The sequence below is a fragment of the Leopardus geoffroyi genome, chromosome B4 (genome assembly GCF_018350155.1).
Source record: "Leopardus geoffroyi isolate Oge1 chromosome B4, O.geoffroyi_Oge1_pat1.0, whole genome shotgun sequence".
NCBI classification, from domain to species: Eukaryota; Metazoa; Chordata; class Mammalia; order Carnivora; family Felidae; genus Leopardus; species Leopardus geoffroyi.
In genome coordinates, this window is record NC_059341.1 from 44,684,963 (window position 1) to 44,703,602 (window position 18,640).

An 18,640-nucleotide genomic window follows, 5' to 3' on the forward strand; every position below is an offset into this window, starting at 1 on the left:
AGCAGTCTCCACCCTCAGCACAGAGCCCAATGCCAGGCTCGATCCCATGACCCTGAACTGAAATCAAGAGTCGGACACAACCGACTGAGTCACCCGGTCACCCCCAAAAGTAATCTTTAACAGAAAATACTCTTTTCACCGAGAAGAGAAGCAAGGGATTGAAGATAATAGTGAAATTGATGTTTAAATCTGCTAGGAAGGCTTCTGTAAGCAATTTGGGAAAATAGGAGACTTCAGAAATTTATTTTATTTTTTTTTAATTTTATGTTTTTGTTACTATTGATACTCCTCCGTAGTTTTCACATCCTTTGTATGCTATGTGTTAAATTATTTAATACTTATATTTCCCACTGTATTTGTTCTAAAGGTTTATTTCCATAGGGTCACAACTATAAATGAATAAATAGACTCTGAAATGTAAAAGACAGCCAAAAAGACTAAGTAGTCATGACAGATAATGTTTATTAGTTCATTTATACAATTCTCATGAAATCAAACAGGTTCTGAATTTGTAACTTTTTGGTGCTCCTCTGATATTTCTGCTAAAACTCTAGGCTTTGCCTTCGTCTATCATAAAGTCATTTGACAGTTTCTGCTATGAGATAAAAGGGTTACAAATAACATGAAAAAAAACAATAGAACAAAGACAAGCAGGTCTTGCGTCTGGAGTGTTATTGAGATGTGACCCTCATAGCTTTTCTCATAACTTTCTTCTTCTGATTTTTAGTGGACAACCTTCTCACACAGGCATGAAGAGGGTATGGTGCAGTTATCAGTACCAAGAGTGTGTGCCTTTACATACACACATTTTCCCTGGAAATCCAGACTTGGCTCTGGTAAACCCCTGAGAAATTTAGAAAACACAGGTCACTGGCCATACTCATTATGTGTATACTAAATAGCATTAAGAACTACTACGTGAAATTCACCACACTTAGCACTGTCAAGAACTCAAGGCAGTAAAGACACTCTCCCTCTTGCATAAAGACCTCATGCATTTACAGAAGAGATAAGATAAGCATGATGTGACAATTATTTACAAGTGGGAAAATACACACCAGTGTAAAAAGAAAGAGAATGCTCTGGCTGGAAAACTATGGCAATAGCATGAACGGACATATGACCTGGGATATAAAATTATGGTTTAATACAGATTGGTATGATGGAAACCATTCAGCTATGCATGTACAGCTGCAATTGGAGGAGAGATATTTTGCTTGTAAATACATTACATTAGATAGTCAGCCGATATTAGTAATAAAATTTAGAATGTATATATACGTATATATACGTGTGTGTGCGTCTGTGTGTGTGATATTACAGGATGCTTCTCTCTGCTCTAATGTGTACTTCAATTTACAAAATCACCACTGACTTTAATGCCATACAGTAGATGCTATCTAATACTCGGGTTGAGTTTAGTCCCTAACTAAAGTTCTAGAGCATTTTAGGTCATTGTCAATAAAACTACCTCTCATCAACTCTACAGCAAAATTGGTTGTCTAATATTGTCTGGAAAAAGGTTAAGTCTGTCTACTGAAACATTAGATGCATATTGCCAACGAAATTAGAAAAAAAAAAAAGAATTCTGAACTGTGTAGGAAAAATAAATTGCCGAAATATTTTATACTTTCTTCCAGTCATTAATCATATACATATTGAGTATTCTATGTAGCAAACATTGTACAAGGCTTGAAGTAGAGGAAAACATTCAAGTCCCAAAATTCTAATAACTATAAAGATCAACCAAAGCCATCCCATGTCAGCCTGAGTCTGGTTACTAAAATTATTAAAACATGTTTTTGTTGTCATAATGTTTACAACATTCATCGTTCTCCAGAAGACTGATGAAATTTATTGTGATTGGGGGACTGTGATTTAACTATATAAAGAGATCATGGTCACATAAGAAACCTGATATAATAATATCAAAGCCTTCATAAAAAAACAGCATACTTAAGCCAACTTTGAGATGGAAATAGTAAAACCCTTTATCTTTTATAATTTTTTTTTTAATTTTTTTTTAACGTTTATTTATTTTTGAGACAGAGAGAGACAGAGCATGAACGGGGGAGGGGCAGAGAGAGAGGGAGACACAGAATCGGAAACAGGCTCCAGGCTCTGAGCCATCAGCCCAGAGCCCGACGCGGGGCTCGAACTCACGGACCGCGAGATCGTGACCTGGCTGAGGTCGGACGCTTAACCGACTGCGCCACCCAGGCGCCCCAATCTTTTATAATTTTTAACTTGAAAATGACATTGCTTATAAGGCAAAATTATCTGACCACTTAGAATAAAAATATGCCAGAGATATATCTTGCCTTTCTGAACAGTTCGAAATGAAAGAATGTTATTTCAAAACAAATATGATGTTTCATTTGGCAAAGGAAGAAGAATAAAATTCATATTTAAAGTCAGAAAAAGTAATAAAAACTGGGGCGCCTGGGTGGCTAAGTCGGTTAAGAATCCAACTCTTGACCTGGGCTCAGGTCATGATCTCATGGGTCTTGAGTTCGAACCCCTGCGTCAGGCTCTGTGCTGACAGGTAAGAGCCTGGAGCCTGCTTCAGATTCTGTCTCCTTCTCTCTCTGCCCCTCTCCCGCTCACACGCTTTCTCCCTCTCTCTCTTAAAACTAAACATTAAAAAAAGTAATAAATAAAATTGTCAACCATGAAAATAAGCATAGACTCATAATTTGAAACAACAGCACAGGCAAGACCAGAAAAATATCCGTGGTTTTTTACACATTAAAACATTTACTATGAAATATTTAAATGACATATTAAGTGAGTTAAATTATTTAAATATTACATTTTAGTGTATCAAAAATGTGACATTAAATCCAGTGATGAAAAAATAATCATTTAAACAGTACTCTGACAATTAGTTACCTAACTGAAATATACATATTAGGAACAGATATAATTATAATTATACATAAACACACATGTACCTGCTTCTCCAGGTACATGTGTACCTGGAGCTTTCTCCATTATATGTCAAAACAAATTTCAAATGAATAAAGACAATCTCTGTATACCTAAATGTTAACTTCCCGTTCATGTAATAAAGGCAAATAAACTTAAAGGGCAAATTACTAAAGGGAAAATCTGGTAAGATGTCTGAAAGAGAGGTTAGACACTTAATATATAAGAAACCATTCCAAAAATAAAAAAAAAATAAATAAATATGATAAAATGGTCAAAAGTGTTATTATAGGTTGTAGGAAAAATGGTCTTACTAAATATCAGAACACTATAACATAAAAGGACAAAATAAAAATAGTCAGCTATCAAAATTATCAAAACTTTGAAATATTACATTTGTCATACAGTGTTGAAGTAGATTTATATACATATTTTTTCAGTAGCTATCGAATGTAAAGTTTCTCGATCACAATTGACCAGTATGTGCTTAAAACCATAAAAAGGAAAAAAATAAATAAAGAAAAATAAAAAAAATAAAACCGTGAAAAGGACTCAAATTTTTTGGCCAGGGAATGACAATTCTATACTTCTTCCCAAAACAGCAACATAGAGGTCCTAAAATTTATATATAATCATATTCTTGTCCATATTACTTTTCTTATCTAAAATTGTAATTAATCAGATTCTATAATTAGAGAGGCATATTTACATTAATTATAAAATACTTACGTGACTTTATGGTTTATAATATGGCTGACGGTATAATGTGAAATAACAAAGGCAAGGGAAAAAAAAGTCTAAATTTTGTCCCCAGTCATCTCTATTTCCTCAAGCTCTTTGAGCAAAAGCCATTGAGAAAGGAAAAGAGAACTAAATTATAATTTGGAAACTTACAGCCCAGGAGAAGGAGAGGAGCCATCCTCCCACTTCCATTCATTGTCCTCCTTGTAAGACAGGCCAAGCCAAGTAGGACCTACTGCAATTAATTCCATGACATTCTGCATGGAAGCAAAAAATATAAAGCTATTAATACTAAAAGCACATTACAGACCAAAAATATGGAATTTGTGTCAGGTGAGAAGTAAAGAATCACAAAAAGAAAAAAAAAAAATATATATATATATATATATATATATCTCCAATGATAAAAGAAACATAAAAAAATATATTTCAGTTCTGCAGTGCCCGTGCTTTTCTCAAACCAGGAATTACATACAAAGAAAAAAAGAAAGACTGCTAATAGAAAATCTTATATTCAAGAGGACACCACACAGCAAAAATGAATTTCTTCTATTTACTCATTCTATTGTTTAATCCAACTCTGTGTCTACTCTTCCACAGGAGACATATCATTGAACAAAAATGAGAACACTTCCTGCTTTGGGCGATTGGGTACAGACAGAGATAAACATACATACAAGTGATACATAAGGTGACACCAGCTATAAAAGAAACTAGAGCAGGGGACCACAGTGAGATATCATCTCAGATCTGTCAGAATGGTTAAAATCAAAACCACAAGAAACGGGGTTGAGAAGGATGTGGAGAAAAAGGAACTTTCCTTCACTGTTAGTGGGGAATGCAATGGTGCCGCCACGGTAGAGGACAGTGTGGAGGTTCCTCAAAACATTAAAAATAGAACTACCCTATGATCCAATAGTTGCGCTACTGGGTTACCCGAAGAATACAAAAACACTAATTTGAAAAGATATGTGCACCCCTATTTTTATTGCAGCAGTATTTACAATAGCCAAGCTATGGAAGCAGTCCAAGTGTCCATTAATAGATGAATACATAGAGAAGATGTGGTAGGTATGAATCACGTGATGTTACTCAGCCATAAAAGAATCAAATCTTGACATTTGCAGCATGGATGGATCTAGAGGGTGTAATGCTAAGTAAAATAAGTCCGCAAGAGAAAGACAGCCACCATATAATTTCCAACATATATGGAATGTACGAAACAAAACAAATGAACAAAGAATAAAAACAGACACACCAAAAAATGGACTCTTCACTCTAAGGAGCAAACTGACGGTTACTAGAGGAGAGGTGGGGGATGGGGTGAGAGGTGAAATGGGTGATGGGGATTCAAGAGGTACACTTATCAAAAGATAAAGAATGATTTCCTTATTTTAGCCCCTGGATTCAATAGAATAAGGTTAATTTGAAAAAAAAAAGAGTACATTTATCATAATGAGCATTGGGTAATACATAAAATTGTTGAATCACTATGCTGTGCACCTGAAACTACTGTAACACCGTATGTTAACTATACTGCAATTAAAATAAGAAGTGGAAAGGCAAGGCAAGGAAAGAAGAAAGGAAAGGGAAGGAGAGGAGAGGAGGAGAGGGGAGGGGAGGGGAAGAAAGGGAAGGGAAGGGAAGGAAATGAAAGGAAAGGAAAGGAAAAAAATTAAAGCAGGTTAGACTAGGAGTACAGAGAAGGGCATCTGTGGGAGACTGGGGGTGGACACTGATGTACAAGTTGCAAATTTAAATGGGGGTGTCAGGGCAGGTCATTGAGAAGGTGGTAACTGAATGAATGCATACTTGAAGGAGGTGAAATAGTCCATGGTCACATGAGAAAAGAACGTTGCATGCAGAGGGAGCAGCAAATGCAACGTTTCTACAGGAAACCGAAAAGAACGGCTTGCTGAAGTGGAGCAGGCCAGGAAAAGATGAGTGAAAAACGAAGCAAGAGAGTACTCCTTTCTCTGTTTTTAGAGCCACAGGTGAACACTTCCTGTGACTGGTATCTACTATATATTCATATCCCAGAAGTAAAGAAGAAAATACAATCTCACCTTTAACCTACTCCCTTCTGTCTTTAAAAATGTAGCGTTCAAAGAGACACAAAGATCGAAACAGTCTAACCAAGAAACCGTTTCCATGGTTTGGTGGTAGCAGTGGTCATTGGATTCAACCCAGTGTTTCAGAGGACGTCCACACCTGACTCCTAGGAAAGAAAATATTTTTTATTAAAAATTCAAGTCGGTTAACATACAGAGTAGTCTTGACTTCGGGAGGAGAACCCAGTGATCCGTCTCTTACCTAGGACACCCAGCATTCATCCCAAAGAGTTCTCTCCTTAATGCCCATCACCGTTTAGCCCATCCCCTGCTCATCACCTCCCCTCCAGCAGCCCTCAGTTTGTTCTCTGTGTTTAAGAGTCTCTTATGGTTTGCCTCCCTCTCTGGTTTTCTCTTATTTTTCCTCCCCTTCCCCTATGTTCATCTGTTCAGTTTCTCAAATTCCACACGAGTGAAATCATACGATACCTGTCTCTCTTTGCCTGATTTATTTTGCCTAGCATCATACCCTCCAGTTCCACCTACATTTTTGCAAATGACAATATTTCATTCGTTTTCATTGTGAAGTATATATATATATATATATATATATATATATATATACATACACACACACACGTATATACATACGTGTGTGTGCCTGTGTGTATATATACACGTGTATTTATACACGCACACACACATGTATGTATATACACATACACACATACATACGCATACCTCATATCTTCTTTACTCATTCACCAGTCAATGGACATTTGGGCTCTTTCAATAATTTGGCCTTGTTAATAGCACTGCTATAAACATTGGGGTGTATGTGCCCAGGAAAGAAAATATTTACAACTCAGAGCCCACAGACCCTCAGAACCCACAAACAAGGCCTTATTGCTTCATACCTTTCCCTTTTCAGATAAATAAGACTGTTATTAAGAATTATTATCAACTCAGCATTTTTTCACTTCCAAATTACCTTGTTTCTGATTTAGTTCACGTAAAGCCTCAAGGAGATACTCCTGGCTTTGCAGCCACTCTAGGGTTTCCACATAGGACAATAAAGCTTCGTAATAGACGAGAAGACACATTACATCAGATATAGTCACAATAGGGAAATTATAATAATGCAAATTACCAAGTCACAATAATGAAATTACCACGCGGCAAAATACATAAATAATTTTGGTCAATTCCCCTCTCTTCTGAATTACGTTTACCTTTAGCTGAAATAATCAATCGCTTAGAAACTAGCCTTTTAAAATGCACAACTTAGTGATCGTAATCAACAATACTGTATTAGAAATTCAAAGCTCCTAAGGCACTGAATCTTCATTGTTCTCAGTACAGAATTGAAATGGTAATTATGCAACATGATATGCTACTGTAGTAATCATACTGCAATATACAAATGCATTAAGCCAACACTTCATACATCTCAAACAGACACAGTGTTAGATGTTAAGCATATCTCAATAAAAAAAAGAAAAAGATAGAAAGAAACCAGTCTTTTATCACAACCTGTCACTAAAGGACTCCCACATGGTTGATTTAAGTATTCAAGATAGATTTGGTACCTCACAGGAAACAAACTAACATTCTAATGCATGGCCTTTGTAAAATACTTATTTATTGTAAATATAGACTATTTTATGTTACAATTACTTAACATAAAAGACGCTTTATGACGACTCTAGTATTTTCAACTCTTATTCTTAGGAGTTTGAAACTATGAAAACACCATGACTTTTCAGGTATTTAAATTCCTCCATTTCTATGCTCCACGAACATCTTGCACACCTCTATGCACACCTGGACATTTTGATTTATTTTTGGTTTATATGCTTTCTCCTGAGCCTCCCAATGGTAGGGCTCATACTGATCACTAGCCTAGTGGCTGACATTTAGTGTGCATTGAACAAATGTGGATGAATAAATGAGTGAATGAGCTAATTAATTAATATAGGAAGCCTTGTCTCATAAATATGTGACTCACTCAGTTTCAGAAGATTATGTGAAGAACTAAGAGGCAAGAAGTCGTCAAAACAGCCATGCTGTTGTGTCAGAGGGCTCCTGTTACATTATGCAACCAACCATTTCAGGACCGCAACAAGAAGAACAATCTAGCATTCTGTACAAAGAGTTTGTTCTAGCTTTCATATTACCTTTATTTTGGTCAAGAACATTTTGGACATGAAGAAATTTGTCTGCTTTGCTTTGAAAAGACTCAATCAATGCGTTAAGGCTCTTCATCTTGGTCGCTGATGCCTCAACAGTATGAAAGTCTAAGAACAAGAATTCCCAATACATATAAACCACATTCTTAATTATGATGCAGCAGTGTGTTCAATTATAAGGTATAATTTTTATAGTTTCCTCCCTAATAAAGGTCTCCATAAATATTTTCCAAGACTTTAAAAAGATCTATGGCTAAATACACTTTCATTTATCCACTATCATTTCTAAAGTCTATGACTAAATCTAAAATATCAACCTAATTTCCTTAGAAGTTTGAATGCACGTTTCTATTAATAGAAAAATGGTACAATTCAAAACAGACAACGAAAACAATAAACATAGTCTTGAATAAATCTTTTGGCATCATGAATGGTTGATTTAATGTGTAGAATTTCACTTCCTGATCAAAATTACAGAATTTTGAGTTTCGAGCTGATGTTATCAAAGAGGAACACTTATTTTCAAATCACCAGTTGTGAATAATTTTAGTAGCAATAAAAACATTCTGCCAATCTAATTTAGGCTGCTGGAGACACTGACAATTTAAGCAAACTACAGAAGAAATTACTTTCTGTTTTCAAAGTAAATACAGTTGTAAATTCATTGAACTTATTTCTTAGCTAGTTGTAGTTTTCAAATAACAATAATAATCATTGCTATTACTATCTCTACAGCAATTGTAATAATATCACCTCCCTGGAAAAACAGGTGCAGTTACTGAGAGCTCACAGAGTGAAATTATTTCATATGGTAAAAATTGTGATAAATTTCATGTCATTTTTGGGGCGCCTGGGTGGCGCAGTCGGTTAAGCGTCCGACTTCAGCCAGGTCACGATCTCGCGGTCCGTGAGTTCGAGCCCCACGTCAGGCTCTGGGCTGATAGCTCGGAGCCTGGAGCCTGTTTCCGATTCTGTGTCTCCCTCTCTCTCTGCCCCTCCCCCGTTCATGCTCTGTCTCTCTTTGTCCCAAAAATAAATAAACGTTGAAAAAAAAAATTTCATGTCATTTTTTACCTGTTCTTTTTTTACTTATGGCATTAAAACATTCACCAAAAACTATTATCTGAAAACGGTTTAAAACAATATGATAATCTGAGAAATCTTTTCCCCTAATAAATCAGACTTACACTGATAACCAAAGAATCCACATAATGCCAAGAGCAGCAAGCTGAAGATTCCCAGGACCACAGGAATGATTCCATACAGAAAAAAGGGAATAGAAGAAGCTAAGAAACAGAGTGAGTGATAATCAGAGATATTCTGAGCTCCTATTGTTTGAAAGATTAATACCATTATTAGCCATTGGCTATTGCTCTTAAAATATCCCAAATTTTCTGAAACATATTGTCCAATGAACTTTTAGGCTGAATGAGAAGGGAACAAAAGTTACTTAAGAGGATGTGCAGAAACGAATTAACATAGCAGACCTGACTACCATCCTTTGAAAGGTCTGCTTGTAAGGTTGGCCTTGGCTGGCTTCTGGAAACCTAGATTTCAAGAGGGTTTCCACAACAGTTATTGATAAGAGTGGCTCACTATTCCTCCCCGCACGTTGTGACAATGTGTGTCAAATGTTTCCTCTAATGAGTTTCTTGGGATGGCAACATTTGACACACATTGTCACAACGTGCGGGGGGGGGGGGGGGGGGGATTTACGTGGCCTGTGTGACTCTACTGAGAAAAGACCCTTGCAAGCTTGAGTCTAGTGTCCCCCCTTCTTTATTCCATGTACCTTTTCCCTTTGCTGTTTGGGCTTGGTATCCTTCCATTGTCATGAATCTTAGCTATAAGTATGAGTATCTATGTGAGTTCTCCCAGTCAACCATCAAACCTGAGCATGATCTTGGTTTAGTCATGGTCAGATGAAAAATTTACGTACAGGTATTAAATACCCTTAAATAACAGGTATAAAATTTCAGCTCAGATTACCTTATTCTCATTAATATAATCAGATGGGAGAAATGGTTAATTATTTTAGATATCTTCTGTTCTTCAAATAGAATTCTTCCTGTGATCTTTCTCACTGGTGGTACATTCTTCTTAGAAAGAATTACTTTATAATAAATCTTGGGGACTATTTTGGATTTAGGCCAAATATCTATAATTTCTTCAGTTTCACAACAATAAGATGCTACATCGCCACATTTTAGAAACCAGACTTTTAGCCATCGTGGTTTATAGTCTTTTCTTGGTATGTTTATTTCTTCTGAAATAAACTTATAGACTCTAGTTTAAAAAAAAAAACGATTATACTTCTGAAGAATTGCACTTCTGAAATGAAGTGAAACGCTGCCATAAAGAAAATGGTTATGTTAATAACTACTGTCCAAATCACTTCTCTAACTTTCTGAATAATGTAATGGCGGTTATCGACCAGAGGCATTTGTAACTGTCTGGAGACATTCTTGGTGTCATAACTGAGGGGCAAGGGCTACTGAGGAGCAGTGTGACTGGTGTCTAGTGAGTAGAAACCAGAGATGCTACTAACCATCCTACAATTACTGGACCATCCCCCACAACAAAAAGTCATTTAGCCCAAAATGTCAGTGGTGCTGAAGCTGAGAGATCGTGCTCTACTAATGTTTCATTATGATCAAAACGATGCAATCATATAGTAGGGCTCTACCTTTCTCGTCGTTTTATAAATCTGCTGAATTTTAAATCATGATCACATTTCAAATTTTCACCTTGATCATGTTGAAGTCTCTCCGTTTCATGCCAGGAAACAAGTCAAAATTTGGACAAATGGCTTCTTTTGTATTTGAATATTCTCCTTAATGTATGAAATTTTCAAATGTCTTTGTGAGAAAATATGCTTTTGATGAATTATTATATACGTTTTGAAAAACTTTTAATGTCTATATTTTCTCTAAATTGTAAAATTCCAAAATAGTAACAGCCAGAGAAAAGTAAAATCAGGTGAAGAAGTACCTTAAGATAAGAAAGAGAAAACACAGATCCATAAAATCTGGTATATATACTGTACCACTCATGTTAGTAGGCTCGGGATTTGGGCCCCATTCATCCTCTGGAGCAGGAGGAGGAGGAGGAAGAGGAAGGTTCAAGTCCACAATTGTCTCTGTCTGCTCTGTGATTTCTTTAGCATAGAAAATACATAATTAATTGTTTTTAATGTATTTAAATTTTAGTTAGTTAACATACAATGCAATAGTGGTTTCAGGAGTAGAATTAAGAGGTTCATCACTTACACACAACACCCAGGGCTCATCACCACAGGTGCCCTCATTAATACGCATCACCCATCTAGCCTATCTCCCATCCACCATTAATTTATATTCTTGTAAAGCAAATAAGATTAGAACTTAATTTAGAGATTCATGACTATTTTCAAAAACTGTTAGAAAAATGATTATAGTAGTACTGAAATCAGAAACAGTCAAATCACATTTCAATCTAACAGCCCACTCAGCTAAAACTATTTAAATGATTGATTATGCTTTTGGTTGAGCCGGGAACTGCATCATTATTTCTGTTAATTTTATTTAAAAGCATCCTTTCAGTGTATCTGAAAAATATTAAAGAAAATATAAGGCCTTTATGCCCCTGTTATAATCGTAACCATCAATGATGATAGACAAAGATAATGAAAATTTTATTTTCATTAAAATGGTATAGGATTTTGAATGAAAAAAAAAAAAATACCTGGAGACTGCTGAGAGTCTGGAGCATTGGACATGATGAAGCCTTCTAGATAGTTCCTTGAGCCCCGTGCTGAAAAGAAATCCACAAAGATGGTGGTAAGTGAATGAAGAGATTTGTTCTGCCACTACCCTAGAGTTGATGAAAAGTACGGACCTACCCTAAATGGGAGGCTACTTACAGTGTATGATACTAACTTACTTTGGTAAAAACCACAGAGGAAATGTGAAACCAACTGGATATATTTCTAACAGTTTTGCAAACATAAAAACTGTTCCTACTTCATTAAATTATGTACAACAAGCCTTTTAATAGCATCTGGTTTGTGCAAGTAATGGTCTGAAAATAAATTAAGAAAAGTCACTGTCATAACAAAAACTTGTAAATGAGTAGTCCCCAGTGAAAATTTTCGTGAGAATTGGGTATGTACTAAAGAAAGACATAGGTACATGGGACTAAGGGTCTAGCCAACTAGAGGGATAAGAAGGAAATATTGGAAATAACAGATATCTGTTAAAGAGACATTTAAATGACACCCTATAATAAATACCTATTGAGGAATTAGACCACATAATAAAATCTATAGATCAAGATATTGACAATTTGGCTTAAGGTTTTTTGGTACTAAGCCCCTCTGCCACTTTTTTTTCAAGTAAAAACAAGTTCTATTCATAGAAATAAAACTGGGTAACCACTAACAATCTACCATGTGCTCTTTAGTGAACTCAGATGAAAAAAAAATATCTGGAGTGCGTAGAAATCGATATTGTACATAAATAAAAATAGGCATAAGACTCTTTCTCATCATTGGTGTTATAACCTCACAGAAACGAATATATATTTAGGCCAGTCTGGTTGAAACCACACGAGATACCTTAGACACAGGCGGTTGTCATGCTTTCCATTCTTCTATGTCCAGTTCAGAATGGCCTTACAAGTAATCTTAAAAATATATTGCATTTTATCTTTTAGTATATGAAATACAAGGTTGGCTAATGAGAATATTATAACATTACTGTTCGCTCAAAGATCTCAGGAAATCTCGGGATGGAGAGAGTTGAGACTTAATCAAAAGATATCATACATTAACTTTCTGCCTATATCGTGATTCATTTTTATTTTGTTTACTCTCTGACTCTAAATATAAAACTCTCATTGTATTGCATTGGATCAGGATTCAGATAAATATAAGTGGGAAAAAAGAGAAAGTATTAATCATTAATGTTTGAATATCACTTATAATAAGCAAATATGAAAAATATCATGTGGGCATATATCATATTCCATTCGTGGATCTATTCATTCTATTTAGAATGAAATAAAGTTGACTATACTAGAGCCTTTTGATATGATTAATCACCTCTCCACATGAGAAGTTATATAACCATGTATTTTTTTTAATTTTTTTTAATGTTTTTGTTTATTTTTGAGACAGAGAGAGAGCATGAGCAGGAGAGGGGCAGAAAGGGAGGGAGACACAGAATCTGAAGCAGGCTCCAGGCTCTAAGCTGTTAACACAGAGCCCGACGTGGGGCTCGAACTCCTGGACTGTGAGATCATGACCTGAGCTGAAGTTGGATGCTTAAACAACTGAGCCACCCAGATGCCCCTATAACCATGCATTTTTAAGAAAGTATTCTTGGGACACCTGGGTGGCTCAACCACTTAAATATCTGACTTTAGGTCAGGTCATGATCTCGGGGTTCATGAGTTCGAGCCCCGCGTCAGGCTCTGTGCTGACCGCTCGAGCCTGGAGCCTGCTTCAGATTCTGTGCCTCCCTCTCTCTCTCTCTCTCTGCCCCACCCCTGCTTGTAATCTCTCTCTCTCTCTCTCAAAAATAAATAAACATTAATTTTTTTTAATAAAAGAAAGAATTCTTTAAAGAATAAACCAGAAGAAGTTTCTACATGTTCTGTTGTTTAAAAACAAAAATCAAGTTGCAGACTAGGGGGCAGTTGCATGGCATAGGAAAAGGAAAAGTGGAAGGAAAATGAGCAACAAGAGGAAGAAAAGGAGAAGATGAAAAAAAAAAAGAAGAAATAATATACGTAAATATACTTATTTAATTCATAGGAGCATAAATAATGATTTACACCTGTGATCATAGGCAAGTGGGACTCAGGTCATGATCCTAGGGTCATGAAATCATGACCTGCATCAAGCTTCACACAGAGCATGGAACCGCCTTAAGAATCTCTCTCTCTCTTTCTCTCTCTCTCTGTATATAATTAATAATTATTATATAATATATAAATAATAAATAATAATAGATATATTGTTTATACTGATATATAATTAAATATATAATAATTAATAGAACTATCCTATGATCGAGGAATTCCACTTCTAGAGATATATCCAAAGGAAATGAAAACAAGATCTCAAAGAGACACCTGCCCTCCCCATGCTCATTGCAGCATTAACAACAGCCAAGATATGGAAACACCCTCAGTGTCTGCCAACAAATGGATAAAGAAGATTTGATACATACACATACACACATGCACAAATATTATTCAACCATGAGAAAGAAAGAAATCCTACCATTTGCCACAACATGGAGGGGCCATGGGGGCATTGTGCTAAGTGAAATAAGCCAGACAGACAAAGACAAATACTGCATGGCATCATTTATGTAGAATCTAAAAAAGAAGATCAAATGCATAAAAACAGAAAGTAGAAGATGGGTTGTCAAGGGTTGGGGGGTAGAGGAAACAGGGAGAGCTTGTTAAAAGGATACAAACTTTCAGCTATAAGGCGAATAAGGTCGGAGGAACTAATATGGTAATACAGTGGCTATAGTTGATAACACTGTACTATATAATTGAAATTTGCAAAGACGGGACTTAAATGTTTTCACGCCCCCCCCCAATGATTGTTTCGATAAAGCTGAAAATAAAAGATGAGAAATGAAAGCATACAAGGATAGAAAGGAATGGAGGAATATACTTGAAAATGTTGCTAGTAGATGCCACTAGGCAGTAGATCATGCCTGGCGCTTATTTTCTCTGCAGTCTAATCATTTTTTTTTTAATTTTCTATAAGAAACATGCTTTACATTTGTAAGAACATATAACAACAAAACTATTTAAATTGTTAAATAAAATACAAATCAGTGTATCATTTCTTCATCATCCTTCATTTTCATCTCAGCACAGGCATCATTATCCAACTTTTCTTCTGTTAGTACATTTTTTCTTTTCATTCCAAAATCATAGATGCATAACATATTTGTTTTTATTCCCTGTTTACCTTTTCGTATTTAATAATTGCTACCTAAATTCAGTTAAGGATGTCATCTGTAAGAACCCATTTGTTCTAATTATACGCAGTCCTAAATCGTACAGTACAACTGCTTCACTTACTGATTGAAAATCTAAGGTATACCTGACCAAACTGAATTGAATTGAAAAATGTATAATATAATAGAAAAAACTTTGAATAGTTTCCTAAAATAGGTACGGGAGTCAACACAGTTAAATTCTCATCCAAGTTTTGTAGCTTTGAAATATCAGTGTTTTAGTCAATTGCCATTTAGCACGCTTCTCCATCTAGAAGATAATAAATTAGAATGAATAATCCTTCTGATCCATAGTCAGATACATTATCCATTGCTCCACTGCCCTGCACCTAAAAAAAAAAAAAAAAAAGGATAAAAAGAGAGAGAGGCAAACCATAAGAGACTCTTAAATATAGAGAATAAACTAAGGGTTGCTGCTGGAGGGGTGGTGGGTAAGGGTTGGGCTGAATGAGTGATGGGTATTAAGGAGGGCACTTGTTGGGATGAGCACCGGGCACTATATGTAAGCAACGAATCATTAAATTCTACTCCTTAAACCAATACTACACTTTATATTAACTAACTTGAATTTAAATAAAAACTTGCCAAAAAAATAGAATAAATGATCCTTAACATACTCTTGAAGTTAAGCATATGTGGTCTTCCTGAAGCCACTTAACTTTAAATTAATTTTTGTTCCAGCCAGACCTACAGTGAACTCTGAATTTGAATAATTATGAATTATTTCTCTTAAAAGTTTCTAGGATGACTAGAAATCCCTTTTTTTTTATTGTGATGTATTTGCTAACTTTAGTAATCAGAGCAATTTTTTCAGCAAAACTTGTCTTGACATTGGAATTACACCATTTCATTATTCTCCACAGAACAAAATGCTAGTAACATAATATTAAGGTAAGATTTCTTTGTTTGTTTGTTTTTGCAATATCTACTAGATGTTAAAGGAATTTTCTTTTTTTTAAGTTTATTTATTTATTTTGAGAGAAAGAGTATGCCCAAGTGAGCAGGGGAACAGCAGTGAGACAGGAAGAGAGAGAATGCCAAGCAGGCTCTGAGCTGTGAGCACAGAGCCTTAGTCAGGGCTCGATCTCAGGAACTGTGAGATCAAGACCTGGAACAGAATCAAGAGTCAGATGCTTAACCAACTGAGCCTCCTACATGCCCCAAAAGGAATTTTCTATATATAATATTTTAAAGTTCTTTTTCATCAGTAAATATTCTGAATTATGAACCAGGAGAGGACAAAGATGATAATTTCCCACATATCTTTATATAACACTTGCCATATGTGACTATGTTGTAAATACACCTCTTAAGGGCAAAGGTTGTAACGTTTCCCCTTAATCTCTGTAGTATAGCGTCACTATAGGGTTTTTGAATTTAGCAAATAAAAATACAGAATACTTTGAATTTCAGATAAATAAAAAAATTTTCAGAGGAATATTTACACTATAAAAATTTTCATTGTTTATCTGAAAATACAAATTTAACGGGGCCTCCTGCGTTTTATCTGGTATTCCCACCCTAACCTCAATAGGATGCTTAAAAGGTATTATTTAATGCTGAGAAAAACGGAACAAATGAATTGAAATTACTGCTTCTTTCCAATGAGTTGCATCCCCTTTTGATGCAAGACTTATTTGCCAGTGTTCTGTAATTGCTTAGGATATACCAAATGTGAAATTATAGTTCAACTGAATAAAAATAGGAAGAATTTTAGCCTTATTTTCACCGTAAACTTAAGAAATGCTATCACATTTACTTGAAATCTCCACCCATGTGTTTCACTATGTGACCATATCTTACACATCCTCCAATCCATCTGGAAAACCTCTGTGGGACGAAAAGAATACTTTCAATTTTGTGGAAAACACACGAAAAAAATCCACTATATTATCTATTAGTGATGTCTAAAACTCTAAAAGGTCAGAAAATGTATAATTATCTAACTCTCTTCTAATTTACATTGTCTTTCTATGATACTCAATGAAATTCAGCAATATATCTATAAAGCAAATGCTTTAGAGATAGTTTAGGAATGTATAAATGAAGAAGTTAACACAAGAGGAATTTTGAGATGCTTTCCTTAATAAAATCTGTTGCTCCTGAGCACATAAAACTATAGGGCATATGTTTTACAAAAGATGTCATTTTGGAATAAATACTGTTTCGCTTGCCTATCTCCTAACCTCCACCCTCACCTACCACCATAAGCCATAGAGTCAGTGAGGTTAAAAGTGTCACCAGCAAGCTGCCCACTGACCCCCTTCTTCACGGGACTGTTAACCTCAGCCTTTAGAGGCAAACAACCAGAGCTCCGGCCTAAACCAGTTTGAGCCTGACCACCAACTCACACCTGCGCAGTGTAGATAGACCACAGGGTGTCTGTCCACAGTGACGTCTGCCTCGTTATAATGTTAAAAAGCTCCCCGCAAAAAGGAACACAAGCTTCATTAACACAACATAGAATGCATATATAGGCCTGTTCTCTCTGTACCCCTGGGCAATCTTATGCCTGCCTTCATACGGCTGATGACACAACTCCCCTGTTTGAATATTCATCTTAACTCTAAACAAAAGAAACCCACTGACTCCTACGTGGGGAGTCACCCTTTTGGAAGGTAAGTCCCCGTGATCGCCTTTGCTGCAAATAAAGTTTCCTTTATGAGACACCTCCACTTGGTGTAGTCTTTCCCTGCGACTCACTGACAAGCAAACTCAGTTCAGAAAGCTGAACTGCAGAATCAGAAAGCCAGCAAGATTCTGTGCATATTTTTCCCCAAATGCAGTTAATAAAATTGCCAAGTACAGCAACCTCCCCCTATTTCATGGGACAATCCGGTCCTTGTGATAATAATCTATAAAAGATGAAATATCAAAGGGAATTCAGACCACATTACTTTCACAAGTACTAAATCTATATGATATGCGGATAAATACAATGACGCTCATTACATTACGGGCCATTATGTTTTCTCATTGGGTTTTTCCTACTAGATTTTCAGATTCTTGAGGAAACAGCTTTATTCACCTTCAACAGTTAACATAAAATTCAGCAAAATGTTGACACACTAAGTGTTGATTAAATGGTGACAGGGGCGCCTGGATGGCTCAGTCGGTTGGGCGACCGACTTCGGCTCAGGTCATGATCTCGCGGTCAGTTCGAGCCCCGCATCGGGCTCTGTGCTGAGAGCTCAGACCCTGGAGCCTGTTTCAGATTCTGTGTCTCCCTCTCTCTCTGACCTTCCCCCATTCATGCTCTGTCTCTCTCTCTGTGTCTAAAATGAATAAACGTTAAAAAAAAAAGAAAAAGAAAAAGGAAAAAAAAAAGAAATGGTGACAGAAGGATAGGCTTGCTACCTGCCACAAATGTTGTACTGAACCATCTAGATCTCCCCTTCAGGACGGAAGACGTTACTCAGGACACTGTAGGTAAAGCAATCTGAGAGGTAGACGCACACGGGTGTGGTCCTATCAGGAACTGGGCTCCTCTGAGAAGAATCCTCTCACCCAAGGTCAAGCTCTCTTCCTGGGGACAATTCCAATGCCAATGTTTTGTTACTGTTTTTCAACCTGGCCATTGTGTTTAAATCATTTATTCATGTCTTACCACCGAGAATGTGGGCTGTGAAACAGACCTAAGGTTAATTCTAAAAGAAAAAGTTTGCATTCAAAAAAAAAAAAAATACGTGGGAAAGCAGTAAAAGGATAT

General features: G+C 36.0%; 1 protein-coding gene across 2 annotated transcripts; it reads right to left on the minus strand.

The window, feature by feature from the left end:
• Window positions 1-442: 442 nt before the first annotated feature.
• On the minus strand, window positions 443-11,775 carry LOC123591054 (C-type lectin domain family 9 member A-like). 2 transcript variants are annotated; one of them, XM_045464823.1, is made up of 8 exons: window positions 11,633-11,775; window positions 10,956-11,066; window positions 9,097-9,195; window positions 7,898-8,017; window positions 6,712-6,798; window positions 5,736-5,887; window positions 3,823-3,926; window positions 443-844 (listed from the first exon to the last, which is right to left on the minus strand). In XM_045464823.1, the coding sequence occupies exons 1-8, from the start codon at window positions 11,664-11,666 to the stop codon at window positions 724-726; spliced, it is 828 nt and encodes a 275-aa protein (XP_045320779.1). In that variant the 5' UTR covers window positions 11,667-11,775; the 3' UTR covers window positions 443-723. The 2 variants fall into 2 exon arrangements, with proteins under 2 accessions (XP_045320779.1, XP_045320780.1); XM_045464824.1 differs by lacking the exon at window positions 9,097-9,195.
• Window positions 11,776-18,640: the final 6,865 nt, after the last annotated feature.